We start from the raw sequence: 17992 nt of genomic DNA on the forward strand, positions 1-17992 counted from the left end.
TAAAGAGACCAAACTTAAGAGTCATTGGGATACAGGAAGGTATAGAGGTCCAAACTAAAGGAATGAGCAATCTGTTCAATGAAATAAGACCAGAAAACTTCCCAGACTTGAAGAATGAGACAGAATCCCAAATCCTAGAAGCCTACAGGACGCCAAATGTGCAAAATCATAAGAGATCCACACCTAGACACATTGTAATGAAGATGCCCAACATAAAGAATAAGGAGAGAATTTTAAAAGCTACAAGAGAAAGGAAGCAGATTACATTTAGGGGTAAACCAATCAGGATAACAGCTGATCTTTCAACACAGACTCTGAAAGCTAGAAGATCCTGGAATAACATATTTCAAACGCTGAAAGAAAATGGGTTCCAACCAAAAATTGTATATCCAGTGAAATTAAGCTTCAGGATGGAAGATGAAATTAAAACCTTCCACGATAAACAAAAGTTAAAAGAATTTGCAGCTAGAAAACCATCTCTTCAATACATCCTCGGCAAAACATTACAGGAAGAGGAAATGGAAAATAACAATGAAAACCAACAGTGAGAGGTAGTACAGTAAAGGGAAAAAATAATCAAAGAGGAAAAACAAACCATGTTAAGTAACATAAATAAACAAATATGGCTGGAAGAACAATCCATATCTCAATAATAACCCTAAATGTTAATGGCTTAAACTCACCAATTAAGAGACACAGGCTAGTAGAATGGATCAGGAAAAAAAGATCCAACAATATGCTGCCTACAGGAGATGCATTTGATAGGAAAAGACATACATAGACTGAAGGTGAAAGGTTGGGAAAAATCATATCACTCATATGGGCTTCGGAAACAAGCAGGAGTGTCCATACTCATATCAAATAAAATAGATTTCAAGCCAAAGTTAATCAAAAGGGATAAAGAGGGACACTACATACTGCTCAAGGGAACCATACACCAACAAGACATAACAATCATAAATATATATGCCCCAAACAATGGTGCAGCTATGTTCATCAAACAAACTCTTCTCAAGTTCAAGAGTCTAATAGACCACCATACAATAATTATGGGAGACTTCAACACACCTCTCTCACCACTGGACAGATCTTCCAAACAAAAGTTGAATAAAGAAACTATAGAACTCAATAATACAATTAATAACCTAGACTTAATTGACATATATAGAATATACCACCCAACATCAAGCAGTTACACTTTTTTCTCAGCAGCACATGGATCCTTCTCAAAAATAGATCATATATTATTCACAGGGCAACTCTTAGACAATATAAAGGAGTAGAGATAATACCATGCATCCTATCTGATCATAATGGAATGAAACTGGAAATCAACAATAAAAGAAGGAAGGAAAAATCATGCATCACTTGGAGAATGAACAATAGGTTACTGAATGATCAATAGGTTATAGAAGACATCAAGGAAGAAATTAAAAAATTCTTAGCGATAAATGAAAACACAGACATAACATATCGGAATCTATGGGACATAATGAAAGCAGTTCTAAGAGGAAAATTCATTGCTTGGAGTTCATCCCTTAAAAAAAGAAAAAAACCAACAAATAAACGATTTCACACTTCATCTCAAAATCCTAGAAAAAGAAGAGCAAAACAACAGCAAAAGAATTAGAAGGCAAGAAATAATTAAAATCAGAGCTGTAATCAATGAAATCGAAACAAAAAAAACAATTGAAAAAATTGACAAAATTAAAAGTTGGTTCTTTGAAAAAATAAATAAGATCGACAGACCCTTAGCCATGCTAATGATGAGAAGAAGAGAGAGAACTCAAATTACTAGCATACGGGATGAAAAAGGCAATATCACAACAGACACTTCAGAAATACAGAAGATAATCAGAAATTATTTTGAATCCTTATACTCCAATAAAATAGAAGATAGTGAAGGCATCGATAAATTTCTTAAGTCATATGATCTGCCCAGATTGAGTCAGGAGGATATAGACAACCTAAACAGACCAATATCAATTGAGGAAATAGAAGAAGCCATCAAAAGACTACCAACTAAGAAAAGCCCAGGACCGGATGGGTATACAGCAGAGTTTTACAAAACCTTCAATAGATGAATGGATAAAAAAAATGTGGCATTTATACACAATGGAGTATTACTCTGCATTAAAAAATGACAAAATCATGGAATTTGCTGGGAAATGGATGGCCTAAGAGCAGATTATGCTAAGTGAAGCTAGCCAATCCCTAAAAAACAAATGCCAAATGTCTTCTTTGATATAAGGACAGCAACTAAGAACAGAGTAGGGAGGAAGAGCATGAGAAGAAGATTAACATTAAACAGGGATGAGAGGTGGGAGGGAAAGGGAGAGAGAAGGGAAAATGCATGGAAATGGAAGGAGAACCTCATTGTTATACAAAATTACATACAAGAGGAAGTGAGGGGAAAGGGAAAAAAAACAAGGGGAAGAAATGAATTACAGTAGATGGGGTAGAGAGAGAAGATGGGAGGGGAGGGGAGGGGAGGGGGGATAGTAGAGGATAGGAAAGGTAGCAGAATACAACAGACACTAGTATGGTAATATGTAAAACAGTGGATATGTAACCAATGTGATTCTGCAATCTGTATACGGGGTAAAAATGGGAGTTCATAACCCACTTGAATCAAATGTGTGAAATAGGATATGTCAAGAACTATGTAATGTTTTGAACAATCAACAATAAAAATTAAAAAAAAAAAAGATGAAACACAAACTTGAGCTTTGTTTATAATTTTTCTTTTAATCTCAACTATTTATGAACTGGGAAAACAGATATAACAGAGATAAATTCAAAGATACAGTCATTTCTCACAAATATCTACATGTCTGAGAATAAGGCCTCAAGGTTTCAATATATATATAAAAACAAAGATATTTGAAAAATCCACTCAGACTGAAATTATTATTTTCAAATTGTAAACTCTGGTAACCCTTCATTTCTGAGAACTATTGTATTTTTTACCTTTTTTCTGCTTTATCAGTTCCTGGTGTGCCAGATTTCTCTCATTTGTTTCATTCTCCAAGGCCTTTTTATACTGCGCTGCTTCTCTAGAAAGAATGTTCAGGTTATCTTCAGCTTGTGTTCTCTCCAGCTCTAAACGATGAATCTTTTCCTGAAGAGTTTTTAAGGCCAAAATAAGAGCTGTTGGAGGGGTGGTAGCAAAAAAAAAAAAAAAGTGTGATGTGTTAAATGGAAGTTTTTGAAGACTTAAAATCACAGTAACATGGAACAAAACAACAAAAAAAATGAGGAGTATATTTTTCGTTAGTGGCCAGAAAAATGTAGAAGTAATGTATATTCTTCATAAAAATAAAAAATGACTAAAACTCTAAAGAGGGATAAATTTTCTATAAAATATCTTATAAAAGCAATAATCAATCATTATATTAGTGATTATTAGGACTGAGAAAGCTAAGAACCACAGTTAAATAAAATGAATATTTTCAAGTGAAAGGATGTTGGGAATTTTAGGAATTTTAAAGGATTTTTCTAGTTTTCAATGTGTTCAGTTTTAGACAAACCACAAACATTTATTATTGCTATGTCCCAGATATATATCAAGAATCAGGATATAAGAAGTAGAATAGATTCTTTTCTGTGGCAGGGGGTATAATCTAATAGTTGACTTCAGGCTTGTAAGACTGTAAGGAGTATACATATACTACTGTGATGTTTTTATTCAGCTGCATTAATATCTTCATGATTCAGATAAATTCAGAGTTACAAAATTTTCAAATACTATTTTATACTTTGTATTCAATTATAACTTTAAAGTATAAAATTAGAGATGAACAGAATGAAAATGTTAAAGTTAACTTTCCTGTGGTTTATATCCAATTAGATGTCTGTTAGAGATTATCATTTAGTTTTTATGAGTGAGATGAATTATATTTATTGCTCTTTATATAGTACCCAGAGCTGAATCAGTGATATAGATTACTGTTTCTTGTGGTTTATTCCACAAAGCTAAACTATTTATTAACAGAAGTCATTATTACAGAATATTAAAAATCAAGTGATAATTAGCATTATATAATTTATGACATAGGGTATGCCTGGAGTCATAAATATTTTCCTAATTCAATTTTAAGATCCTCCAATTTATATCCAAAAATTATAATATTCATATTTTGCAGTTATTCAGATATGATGTCTTCCAAAAAGATTTTCCATATGCAACTTCTGAATCTAATCTTTGAATAAGACTAATCCCATTTAATTCACTAGCATTCTAATCATCTAGTTTAGAAGGATTCCAAATCTGACCTTTCATTCTTCAAAGAGTATTTTATTGTTTTCTAAATGCTTTTATGATAAACCTGTGTTATACACTCATCTGCTTATATTAATCATCATTTTATAGCTGAAGAAACCAAAATAAAGAGTGTTAAGTTACTTGTTTAGGTTCATAGAAATTTAGCAATAGAATTAACATCGGAAGTTTCATTAAAATTAAATATAAAATCACATTATTTTCTACATAAAAAAGGTAGGTTTTCATGATATATCTTGTACCATCCCTCTAATTTTATATAACATTTTATGTTATCATTACCTTGGCTATTTGGGCTATGAAACATTTTAGGAGAGGTGACTTCTAAGTTCAAAGGGTGGCAATTCTGATTCATCTTGGGTGGCAATTCTGATTCATTTTTGGTGAATGATGAAACAAATACTCTTTCTGGAGGTTTAATATAGCTTCCTATTACACTAGGTATTAATTCTGAATCCATTATCTGTAGAGAATAAAGGTATAGCATCATTGTCTCCTATTTGAAGGATGAAAACATTATACAAAAATTCAGAGAACCCAAATAACATACTCATATACTATGGAGCTGTATCTTCACAAATTTAATTATCACAAATTCAACTATAATAAGCTCAGCAATAACAGAAAGAAAAGTGACTATTTACCATGTAAATAATAAAGACAATTCTGTCTGAATTTCAATAAGCATGTAGTCTGGAGTAAGCAATGTCTGTTTGCCAGTTTCTCAGTTGCTCATAGTCCCATGCCAGTTACAGTCTGAACACCTCTCCACAAAAACTAGAACACTGAAGTTTAAACAGAAAGTGTAATTCTCGCTAGGTGTGGTGGCACATGCCTGTAATCTCAGCCACTTGGGAGGCTGAGGCAGGAGAATTGCAAGTTCAAAGCCAGCCTCAGCAACTTAGTAAGTGAGGCCCTAAGCAACTTAGCAAGACCCTGTCTCTAAATAAAATATTAAAAAACGGGCTGGGGATGTGGCTCAGAGGTAGGTTAAGTGCCCCTGCATTCAATCCCTGGCACCAAAAAAAAAGAAAAGAAAAAAGTACAATTCTAAAAGACAATACATCTTTTTAAAACACAAGCCAAAAATATCCAATTCTCTAATTTTGACAGTTAGATATCAATGTATTAGCTTTCTAAGGAATTTTCAAGGATAATTTTTAATATATGAAAATTTTGAATCTAATCCTTGAGTAAGACACATCTCCTCCACCTTATGCTCTAGAATTCTAATCATTTAGTTTAGAAGGGTTCCAAATCTGAAGAATCTAGAGTAGACTTGATTTATTATGCAAGTTTTTTCCTTTTTTTTGGTAGTGAGTCCTTTTAACCATTTTAAAAGAGAGAACAGCATCTTAGATAAATGCAATGTTCCATGGGAGCATTCGTCTAATTTTCTCAATGAATAGCTTCCTCTGCCATACACTTCCACTCTTGCCACAAGACCTAAGGCAACAGAGCCAACCAACCGTAGACTAAAACCTCTGAAACCATACAGTAAAATAGACTTTTCTGTCTTATGAGTTGATTACTTCAGGTATTTTATCACAGTGGTGGAAAGTTAGCACAACCAAGACATAAGAGTTCAGGAGTTCTCACTGTAATAGAGATCCCAGCTTAACCCTACAATCTTGTTCTGTGTTGGAAACAAGTGCACAAACCCACTAAAAGCTTAATTACATAAAGAGCTGGGTCATCTTGGGAGAAAAACTCACTCTGGAGGAAGATGAAACAAGTATAAAAACCCTGACCCATAATCAAAGCCTTACTTGGTTGAGGACAGAAGTTTTTGTGAGTAGAATATGGTAGCAGTCATTCTAATCTTCTCTGACCTAGTCCCATGAACTCATGTAGGCCCTGATAAAAGAAAGGACTATAAGTAAAAACTGACAAATATTTTATCAATAAAGGGTTTAGGTATTAGTTTCCCTGATTTTTATAAGATGTTATAATCCAGTGTGTGTGTGGCGGGGAGTTGTCTACGACCAATAGCAATTTTGGCACTTGAGGACTGTAGAACATTTGTAGTACTATTAAGAGGGCTGGGGTTGTAGCTCAGTGTAGAGTTCTTGCCTCCCACGTGTGAAGCACTGGGTCTGATCCTCAGCACCACATAAAAATAAAATAAAGGTATTATGTCCATCTACAATTTTAAAAATATTTTTTAAAAAAGAGAGACAGTTGGGGGACGGGGGTCAGGGTGCATACACCTGGAATAGACATATTTACAGACATGTACAAGAGAAATTTCTGAAAACACAAAGAAGTATCCTAAGTCTCAATTTCTGTTTTCAATATCTAATATGGGCCTATCTGCAAGTAATTGAAAAGACCTTAGGAATTCTTGTAAGACATTTTACGTGTCTGCAAGTAGGGTAAAAAAGCTATAAAATGTGGATCTCATTTTTTAAAAAGTTCATTGTTAATGCATTTATTTAATCATTAGTCATATAACTTATTTTAAAATCCAACAATCACTACATAATTTTACACAGACCAGTTTTTTGTAACAAATATACAAGTAAATTAATTCTGTTAAATACAGTGTTTCCCTACTCCTAATACATAGATCCTTTTTCTTCTCATCTCAGAGGAAGAATCTGTCTTTCAAAAATGACTTATGCTTTAAAGTTTTTACTTAAATTCACAGTAAACTTTCCAATGAGTCTGCACATTTTGTGTACATATGTGTGTATGGGCATGTGTGTGTGTTTGTAAAGCTGACACAATTGTTGAAGAAAACACTACTTAACCCTTGTTCATTTGTGTATTCTGATATTCTCTAAAATAATTTGTATTTCCAAATGTCCAAAGATACCACTCTTCTAATCTCTTCTAATTCATTTTAATTTACTAATGGGTTATGACTTGCAGCTGAAAAATCTCTACTCTAGGCAGTTTTCCACCTCTCTTCATCTCCTTCAGTGTTTTGTTTCATTGATGTTCATTCTGTTTGTCACCTTCATGAAGTTAGAGATTATGAAATTTTATGAGATTAAAAATATGCAGTTCTTATTTGTCTTAATGGATCTCATTTTTTGGTCAGCCTGGTTAAGTCTAAGGAAATTCAGGTTATACCTGGAACCATTCTTTTTTGGCGGGGGGAGGAAGGGTACCAAGGATTGAATTCAGGGGTACTCAAATCACTGAACCACACATCCCCAGCCCTATGTTGTATTTTATTTAGAGACGGTCTCACTGAGTTGCTTAGCGCCTTGATTTTTTGTTTCTTTGTTTTGGATACCCAGGGAGACTGGCTTTTAACTTGTGATCCTCCTGCCTCAGCCTCCCGAGTTTCTGGGACTACCTACAGGCGTGAGCCACCGTGCCCGGCTTGGAATCATTCTTGATAGCTTGTGAACAACCATGGAAATATAGTTGAAATAATAAATTCTCAAAAGATTATCAATAAGTTAAAAAATAAACTAAAATTTAATTAAAATGTATAAATACATATCAACATGGGTATAAGCAGAGTAACAACCCTTATCTTTATGATCTATAAAATAAACCTTAATTGGCTGCTACTCCATAAAGAAACTATCCTTAAAGAATTTTCTACGTGCAAATATCTTATCAAAGTATTTTCTCTTGTTTTGGAGGAAAATAACTATTCCAAGAATTTTTGGTTTTTTTAAAACAACTAATGTCTATTCCAGCTGTGCTGTGCCATCATCTTTGCATAATCCCATAGGACTGTTAGGGACATGACATAATGAGGAAGTCAGAGATACTACAATGGATTCTTAAAGTGGAGAAATCACTGTTTCTGTACTGTTAATTATTCCATTTGGGTTTTTCCTCAGAGGAATTAGAGAAATACCAACAGCTTTGTTTCTTTCATCTTTTTTTTCCCCTTTGTTTATGTATTTATATTAACTTACCTTTAGCTCTTCCTTTACAAGCAAACACAGCAAAGGTTGGGCTAACCTTATTTTATTTTTCAATGTGTAAGTACTTTAAAAAGTACATTACAATTGAGTAGGATAATTTATGGTTGAGAAACTTCTCTTATAGATGCCCTATAATAATATGACCTATTATTTTTATATCACTAACTAACCTAAATGTTTAGATAGTGATATAAAAATGAACTGATTACTGGAAACTAGTAAACATAAAAAATAAACATTTCAAAATATTTCAATTGGATGAAACAAATAATTCATTTTTTGATAATTAAGTAAGTTAGAAAATTTGGAAAAAAAATTGAGTTAAGCCTTTATCTCACTCCATTCATTAATAAACTTCAGCTATAAGTAAAAAACTAAAACTTAAAATTATTTTTAAAAAATCATTGAACAGTTAATGTTACAATGGGTAAGATGTTTTATGATGAGAAGGAGGGGGAAATATAAAATACATATACATATACAAGCTACACTAAAATTAATAACAAAACATAAAAATTATAAATAAAATTGAAAGGAAAAAGACAAGTAAATATTTGCAATGAAGGACAAAGGGTTAATATCATTAATATAAAGTTTTTACCATGAATCAGGAGTATTAAAATCATTAAAAGTGACCAATGATTATAAACCATTAGTTCATAGTAGAAAGTAACAACACAAAAAATTCTTAGTAATAATCAACAAAAATCAGATTCAGAAGTAAAGTCTTGCTTGGCATGGTGGCATATACCTGTGAAGCTAGCTATTTGGGAAGCTGAGGCTAGAAATGACAAGATTGAGGCTCATCTGGGCAATTTAGCAAGACTGTATCAAAATGAATAAAACAAAATGTCTGAGGATGTAGCATGTATAAGGCCCCTAGGTTCAATCCCCAGTTCCCTAAATTAAAAAAAAAAAAAAAAAAAAGTAAAGCCTCTGGAGTTGGATCTCAGTTCCAATTTTGGATCTGCCACTTACTATCCAACATTAAAGAAAACCTTTCTACTTCTCTGGGTCTCAATTTTTTCTATTTATAATTAGGACAGTAATATAAATATAGTAATTTATATAAAGCATTTCACACAATTTATGTCTGCAAGTATGTACTTTATATAATAAGCAAACTATGCACTTGATAAAAGGTAGTCATATTTACTTTAAAAGAAAACAAGGAGGAGGCAAGAAGATTCCAAGTTCAAGGCCAGCCTGGGCAACTTACTGAGACCACATCTCAAAATAAAAAATATGGGGCTGTGGAACTGGGTGCGGTGTTGCTTGTCTATAATTCCAGTGGCTCCAGAGGCTGAGACAGGAGTTCAAAGCCAGCCTCAGAAATGGAGAGGCACTAAGCAACTCACTGAGGCCTATCTTTAAATAAAATACAAAACAGGGCTGGGGATGTGGCTCAGTAGTCAAGTGCCCCTGAGTTCAATCCCCAGTACCAAAATAAATAAGGGTTGTGGATATAGCTCAGTAGTGGAGCACTTGCCTACATATATAAAGCCCTGGTTCAATCCCTAGTGAAGGAAGGAAGGAAGGAAGGAAGGAGGGAGGGAGGGAGGGAAGAAGGAAAGAAAAGAAAGAAGTAGGGGAAAGAAGTGGGGGAGAGTAAGGGAAAAGGAAAGGGAGATTGAGAGGGAGGGAGGGAGGGAAGGAGGAAGGAAGGAAGGAAAACAAGAAAATGTCATGCTTTACCTTTCAAATAAAGCAAAGTTCTTTTAAGGGACAACATTAAATGTTGGCAAGAAAGCTGGGATACACTGCTGATAGGAATATAAGTTAATATCACTTTTCTGCAAAACAATTGAACACTATACATTAAAAGTCTCAAAAATTATTATAGGAATCGATACTAAAAAAAGGCAAAGATATACACAAAGATTATTATAAAGATCACCATTCCAGCATTATTTATAATATCAAATGTTGTCTTTGATGTCTCTTTCTCACATTCCATGTTGAATTTTTCTAAATGGCTTTAAACATTTTAAACACACTTTTTTTTAAGTTTTAAACACACTTTTTTAAAAAAGAAAAATTTCTCCATTTGATAATTGTAGAAATCAGTCTTTGTAGTTTGTGGATTCTGCTGATGATGCTTGTCTAACAGTGGCTGGTTAATTTATCTTTAGTGATTTCTAATTTTTTAAATTTTTTTTCTGGTACTGGGGACTGAACTCAAGGTCTTGCACATGCTAGGTAAGTTCTCCACCACTGGGCTACTTTGAAAGGCCAGCCCTTTCAAAGAATTTTATTTTGAGGGGCTGGGGCTGAGGCTCAGTGGCAGAGCGCTTGCCTGGCAAACATGAGGCCCTGGGTTCTATCCTCAGCACCACATAAAAATAAAATAAAGGTATTAAAAACATCCAAAATCTATTTTTAAAAAAGTGATCAGCACTTTAAAAAAAAAAAAAAAAGAAGAAGAAGAAGACATATTCCCAGGAAATTGCCCAGGCTGGCCTAAACCTGCAATCCTCCTGTCTCAGCTTTCCAGGTAGCTGGGGCTAGAACTGGGATTACAGGTATACATACCTGGCTGTGATTTCTTATTTTAAGCTTACATTTCTTTGAAAGATTCTTTTTGTCTACCACAGCCAAAGCCAAAGATGAGATAGAGTGTCTTTGTGGGTGTTTTCTGCCCCCCCCCCCCTTGGATTGAACCCAGGAGGTGCTGTACCATTGAGCTATATGACCAGCCCTTTTCATTTTTATTTTTTTATTTTGAGAAAGGGTCTCACTAAATTGCCTCACTAATTGAACTGGATTCAAACCTGTGATCCTCATTCCTCAGCTTCCCAAGTCACTGGGATCACAAGTGTGCCTTATTGTGCCTAGCATGATTATCTTTAATGACAATCTAAAAGATTTTTAAACAGCCACCTCCCTCTTGTTTAAAAATAGAATCTTTTTCATTTGGGTCTCTTTTATGATATTTTTCCATGATAAGATTCATATTATGTATCAGAATATATACTGTCTCCTCAGGTTTCATATCCAGAGGCACATGATCTATATCTACTAATTTTCATAGGTGATATCAATTTTAACCACCTTTAATTATTCAATTTTTATTTATATTTCCTTGCATCTTATAAGCAATCTATGGGAGAGACATTTATACCATGAAAATATCATACTTACCAAATTTTTGCTGCCTGGATTTATTATTTATTGATGCTTCTTGCCAAAAACCAGTCTTTACAATGATGATTGCAGAATGATGGCTTTTCAAATCCAGCAAGAGCTATTTTTAGAGTTAATGATAAATTGTTTTTTGATAAATTTGAATCAAAAGATCAGCATATTAAATATAATATTTGTTGCTACTATTAATGCATTTTACATGATAGTCACTGAAATGTTATAAACTGCTTCTGAATTTCTGGAATTTAACTGTTATTGGGGGTAGTTCCATGAAGTTATCATATTTTTAAAAGTTGGGTTATAGTATACTTTAGAATGTGAATTATGTTCTGACACCTTTTCTTATTCTGAATCTACAGGTTGTTTTATTTTTATTTTAAATTTTATTTAATTATTCCATATACACTTAATTAAGTATATATTAAATCATATATACTTAATGACAGCAGAATGCATTTTGATTCATTGTACACAAATGGAGCATAACTTTTCATTTCTCTAATTCTACACAATGTAGCACTGCACCATATGTGAAGTCATACAGGTACCTAGGGTAATGATGTCCATCTCATTCCACCATCTTTCCTACCCCCATGCCCCCTCTTCTCCCTCCCCTTTGCCTACAGTTTCTCCATTCTTCCCATGCCCCCCCCATATTGTTTATTATACTCTACTATTACCTAAGTCCTGCTAATAAACCCTCTATTTAAAGAATGACTAATCAGATAATATTCACGTAATTGAGATTGAAGAACAAATTTTACAGTATGGACTAGATTTGAAAATTGTAGCTAAACTGGAAAGGTATAGACTACTTTTCCTTTTTGAAGAATAAATATAAATGTGTGTGCAACTAAAAATGATTTGTGTGGAACAATCCCTAAAAAATGTCTAAAGCTACTGCAGTATATTATTTCAAGCAATATGGTAGATAAGATGTTCAAAGAAATTTCTCCTGGAGATGACACACACACACACACACACACATATATATATATATATACACACACACACACACACACACACACACACACACACACACACACATATATATATAATCCTAGGTACTCAGGAGACCAAAGTAAGAAGAGTTTACATTTAAGGCCAGCTGGAACAACTTAGTGAAGACACTGTCTCAAAAATTTAAAATTTCAGAAAAAGGGCTGAGGATGTAGCTCAGTGGTACAGTACCCCTGCCCCGGATTCAATCCAGGATACCTCAAAAAAAAAAAAAAAAAAAAAAAAAGACAATCACTTTTCTGGGTATTTTATCCAAAAGACCTGAAAACAAGGTCTTCAAAAGATATTTATTTGTGGGCTGGGGTTGTAGCTTAGTGGTAGAGTATTCACCCCAGATAGGGTCTATCTTCAGCACCACATAAAAATAAAATAAAGGTATTTTATCCATCTACAACTTAAAAAAAAAAAAAAAAACAGATTAAAAAAAGATATTTCTTTGTACACCTAGTTATTTGTTCACAGCAGCACTATTCATAATAGCCAAATGTGGAAGTAATCTGGATGAATATACAAAATGAGGTATACTGTATTGATATAGTAGAATATTAGCCTTAAAAAGGAAGCAAATTCTTGCTGGGTGCAGTGCCGCATGACTTTACTCCCAGAGACTCAGGAATTGAGGCAGAAGGGCTGCAAGTTCAAGGTTAGCCTGGGCAACTAAGCAAGATCCTATCTCAAAATAAAAATAAAAAGGGCTTGAGGATGTAGTTCAGTGGTAGAGCACCCCTGGATTCAGTCTCCAGTACTGAAAAAAAAAAGGGTGGGGGGAGGAGGAGCAAATTCTGACACATGCTACAATGAAGAATGCTAGGTTTTCAATTTTACCAGAGAGAAAAGTTCTGAATATTGGATGCATAACATTATATAGTAGGGGAGACAAACATGTTAAAAACAAACAGGATTCAATGGGTTCACTCTCATGAAAAAAGCTGTACCATAGGAGCACAAAGGGGAGATTATCTAACTCTCCCTGACTGATGGAGAAACAAGTAAAGCCAGAAACAGTTTTGAAGGAGTTTAAGTAAATATGGCAGAGTGAACACACATATGACTTTTGCTTTCTTGGAAAGTCACTAAAATAATATTAAAACATTTTTAAAAGAAAGAAATAAACATGCAAAGACAGAAATCAGGATAGGTGATAATAATGAAACTTGGGAAAACAAAAAGCAGATGCATGAGTAATAGTAGTAACAGGATCAGCCAATGCAAAATGGCCCTGGAATTAGCCACAACTCTGTAAGAGGTATTTATGATAAGGCTGAATGTTGAGAGCCACAGCCAAGTCTGGCATTTTGCCTGAAGGAGTGGTTGAGAGGTGACACCAGGGAGCCATTAAGATGATGATAATTAAGTTAAGCTGTGTATAATTGCTGTGACTGGATGATGCTGGATTGAAACAGGCTGTGTGTTCAGTTGCATATAGACCCCTGCTGTCCAGCAATAGGGCGGCTCCTGCTGCCTTGGGCGCCTGCTACTTTTGAGTTCTCCAGGAGCTCCATTGAGGGCTGGGAGAGTTGGGGGCGGGGCGGGGGGGGGCGGGAGTGCAAGTGGAGTGCCGGTGAGAGTTTGGGCAATAAAGTAGTTCCTGTTTGAACCTACAAGTGCCTCGTGGCGGCTCGGTTATTTTGTGCCCAGCCAGACTGCTGCAGCTGAAAACTAGTGTTCAGATTGAAAGTTTAACTTAAAAATAAATAATATGCTTAAATTCCCTCTGCCTCTCCATGCAGCCAAGAGTGCTATACCCTCATCTGGAAAGAGTGGAAGTTTTGTTTTGTTTCTTTTGTTTGAAAAGGAAATCATAGAGTATCTCTAGATTGGGGGACCACTGGTGAAGCCAGAATTAGACAGGCAGTCAGTGTAGATACATAAATTAAGTCAGGTCAGATCAAGGAGGCCAATTTTGAGTGAGTCTGGGAAGTTGGAGACTGTCCCCTGAGGGATCTTATCAAGAACCTGCTCCCACCCCACCTCCATCCCTTTGCAAAGGTAACCAGTCCCAGGAATTTCCCCTCCCTACAGGGAGCTATAAAGTTGTTAATGTGTCCTTGTCTACTCCACCCTGCCCTTCCCCCTTCAGTCCACTCTTTCCTACCTTTTGGCCACCCCACTGAGCATTCCTGGGCCTAGTCTGTAAGCAGGAAGGAGAAAGGGGGAAAAGACAGGAGAACAAAGGAAGCCTAGGACATAAAAAGGGCAGAACACCTTGCCTCTTGGGATACCATGTTACCAGCTATGGCCCCCTTCTCCCTCGCAGGAGAAGTCTATGTTACCCATTTTTATTAAACCCTCCTTCATATGCTTGCCTTGGCATGCTTCTCTAATGTTCAAACTTCAACATGTGGGAAGCAGGACCAATAACCGGAGTCATCACTGGCACAGCTGAGGGTGGGGCACAGGAGTGAAAGAAGGAAAAAACTTGAGACTGAGAGGGAACAGAATGGAATAAAATGGTAGATAAACTCCCATGGTCTTACTTCATAATACATTACAAAAAGTCTTTCTTGCTCTCCCACTCTTACAATGTATAAAATGTGCCTTTTTTTATTTTTTACTCTCCTATTCTTTTTTATTTTGCAGTACTGGGGATTGAACCTGGGCCACTCTACCACTGAGTTACAAACAAACCTCCCCATCCAGCTTTTTTTTTTTTTTAATTTTGAGACTTGGTCTCATTAAGTTGCTCAGGCTGATATGGAACTTGCAATCCTCCTCTCAGTCTCCCAAATCAATGGAATTACAGGTATACACTACCATGCCAGAGCCCCTCCTATTCTTTTTTTTTTTTTGGTACTGGGGATTGAACTCAGGGGCCACATCCCCAGAACTATTTTGTATTTTATTTAGAGACAAGGTCTCACTGAGTTGCTTAGTGTCTCACCATTCCTGAGGCTGGCTTTGAACTTGGAATCCTCCTGTCTCAGCCTCTGAAGCCACCTGGATTACAGGTATATGCCACTGTGCCCAAGAGAGCACCTCTTATTCTTAATCAACCATAAAAAGCTTGGTGTAGGACAGCAACCAGGAGCTAACATAAACTCTAGGGTCTTAAATCATAATTTGTTATTTGCTAAAATTATTTCACTCTTGAATCATAATTCATAATCCTTACCCTCAAAAAGTCTTCTCCCACTCCCCTCACTCTGACAATATAAGAGATGTATCTTTTCTTACCCTCCTAATCAAATCAGCCATAAACACCAGGTGTAGGGAGAAGTCAAAAAATAATACGTGAACTACTTCTGCAAGTAGCATTATCATAAAAAGAATTATCATAAAAGCATTATCATAAAAATTCCAGAGTTTTCTGCCCCAAACACTCAATAAATAGTCTGGGCCTTTTTTTTGGGAGGGGGTTCAGGGCAGTTTTGACTATTCCCAATCAGGTCTATTCCCTTCACCTTGAGGTGAAACCTTCTTCCCCTTTCTCTTCCCAGATTAAAGTTTTGCCTATATATTTGTTTGTACTCACTTGACTCAGATTCTGTTTCTACCCTCACTAAGTCAAAAGTTCTGTCTGCAGTATCAGATTAATGTTGGTAGTCTATATAATTAAGAAGAGATGAGGATTATCTTTATTTAGGAAACATAAATAGCTCAAGATACTAAAGATGATAAAATAGTTGATGGATTTGGAGTTTGCATTTAAGTTTTTTGGTGTCCCACCCTTAAATATGTGGTTTAATGATTATTTAACAAGCCTTACTGGACGGTAAAGAAAGATATGAAAGACAGAAACCAAAATAAATAATAAAAGGTTTAATAGGAACACAAAATTTGGAAATACATAATTAGTGGAGATAGAATATGTAATCACTGAGGACCATGGGTAAATCTGACTGGAGCAATGAATAAATATTGGTAGTAAGAGGCTGGAAAAGATAGTCAAGTACTTTGTACATCTACTAAGGAGTTTATATTTTATCTGAATAGGCCATGGGAAGATAATGAAGGACATTAGGGAAATACGATCAGGTCTGCATTTTGACAAGTGTATTATGATCAGTTTGAGGTGGACAGATTGAAAGAAAAAGAAATTATAGGCCAAAGAAAAAGGCTACTGAGGGGCTGGGATGGTGGCTTAATGGTAGAGCGCTCGCCTAGCATGCATGAGGCACTGGGTTCATCCTCAGCACCACATAAAAAAAAAACCAAAAAACAAAATAATGTGTCCACCTAAAATAAAGATACATAAATATATATATATATATATATATATATATATATATATATATATATATATATATATTTTAAAAAGGGCTACTGAACTAATTCAAACAAGGAAAATACAGGCCTGAGATAAGACTGAAATAGCTGAAATGAACATAAAAGATCCTCAGAAGATAAATCAAAAATATTTAGGAACCAACCATATATAGGAAATGGAGGATAGAAAAGAATAAAAAATGCTCAAGTCAGGTGTAGTGCCTGTAATCCCAGCAACTCTCCAGAGTTCAATCAATCATAAGTTCAAGGTCAACCTCAGCATTTATTGAGACCCTAAGCAACTTAATGAGACCCTGTCTCAAAATAAAAGAATAAAAAGGCTGGGGATGTAGTCCTTGAGTTCAATTCCCAACTCAAAAAAAAAAAAAAATGTTCACCATATTTTCACTTGGGCAAGTGAATAAATGGTGAGGGTATTAATTGAAATATGGAATACAGTAGATTCCCTTATCTGCAATTTCAGTTACTCAAGGTATACCATAGTTGGAAAATATCAATAGCTGTCTGGACTCTGGAGAGAGGCAATATTCATATATAACATTTATTACAATATCTTAAGGTTGTTCTATTTTGTTGTTAATCTCTTACTGTAACTAATTTATACATGAACGTCAATACTATCCACAGTTTCAGGCAGCCATGGTGGAGGCAGGGGATCATTGCAATATAAAAGGAGTTACAAACTGGGAGCTACAGCACATGCCTGTAATCCCAGGAACTTGGGATGTTGAAGCAGGACGACTCCAAGTTCTAGGTCAGCCTTAGCAACTTAGTGAGACCCTGTCTCAATATAAAAAAAAATAATAATAATTTTTTAGGCTGAACATGTAGCTCAGGTGTAAAGCACTCCTGGGTTCTATCTCCAGTACTGCCAAGAGAGACAGAGAGAAAGAGAGTGGGGGAGGGAGAGAGAGAGAAGGAGGGAGAGAGAAAGGGAGAGAGGGAGAGAGGATGAGGAATTAATAATAAATTCTGGTTGAGACATGTCAAGTTTGAGGTTTTAATGACACAGAGCTGTCCAGCAAAAAAGCTCAAATATGGATCCAGAGGTTAAATGAACAGTCTAGGCTGGATCTAGAGACATAGAGTTAGTTATCAATTAAGATCACCCAATGGGAGTGTAAAGAACAGCAACTTTCAGTGTGTGTATATGTGCCTACACAAAGCAACAACAGAGATTCACTGCCTTTGTCCATCAGAGAACTAGTATTGTCTATTCACTGAGGTCCTCCTCAGATATACTAAGGCAAAATTTTATGAAGAATCATAGATTTAAGAGACAAAATGGGTTGAGCTTAGGGTCCTAAAGACCACTAACATTTAGGAAGTAAATGCAGGAAGAAAAATCTTCAAAGGGGATCAAAGACAGATGATCATTTTAAGTGAGAAACAAAATTAGGAAAAAGTGAAAACAAAGGAGTCAAAG

At 35.2% G+C, this 17992-nt stretch overlaps 1 protein-coding gene across 8 annotated transcripts in view; it reads right to left on the reverse strand.

The window, feature by feature from the left end:
• Cep57l1 (centrosomal protein 57 like 1) overlaps window positions 1–17992 on the reverse strand; it is a 105322-nt gene that overhangs the window by 46564 nt on the left and 40766 nt on the right. For 4 of the 8 annotated variants that reach the window (XM_071613146.1, XM_071613145.1, XM_071613142.1 and 1 more), the window contains exons 2-5: window positions 11317–11419; window positions 6052–6139; window positions 4565–4745; window positions 2971–3150 (exon numbers count right to left, since the gene is read on the reverse strand). In XM_071613146.1, coding sequence (XP_071469247.1) covers window positions 2971–3150; window positions 4565–4742 — 358 coding nt within the window. In that variant the 5' untranslated portion in view covers window positions 4743–4745; window positions 6052–6139; window positions 11317–11419. The remainder of the gene's footprint in view (window positions 1–2970; window positions 3151–4564; window positions 4746–6051; window positions 6140–11316; window positions 11420–17992) is intronic. The other 4 variants (XM_071613143.1, XM_027928268.2, XM_071613144.1 and 1 more) reach the window with 4 other exon arrangements.

The sequence above is a fragment of the Marmota flaviventris genome, chromosome 6 (assembly GCF_047511675.1).
Source record: "Marmota flaviventris isolate mMarFla1 chromosome 6, mMarFla1.hap1, whole genome shotgun sequence".
Lineage (NCBI taxonomy): Eukaryota > Metazoa > Chordata > Mammalia > Rodentia > Sciuridae > Marmota > Marmota flaviventris.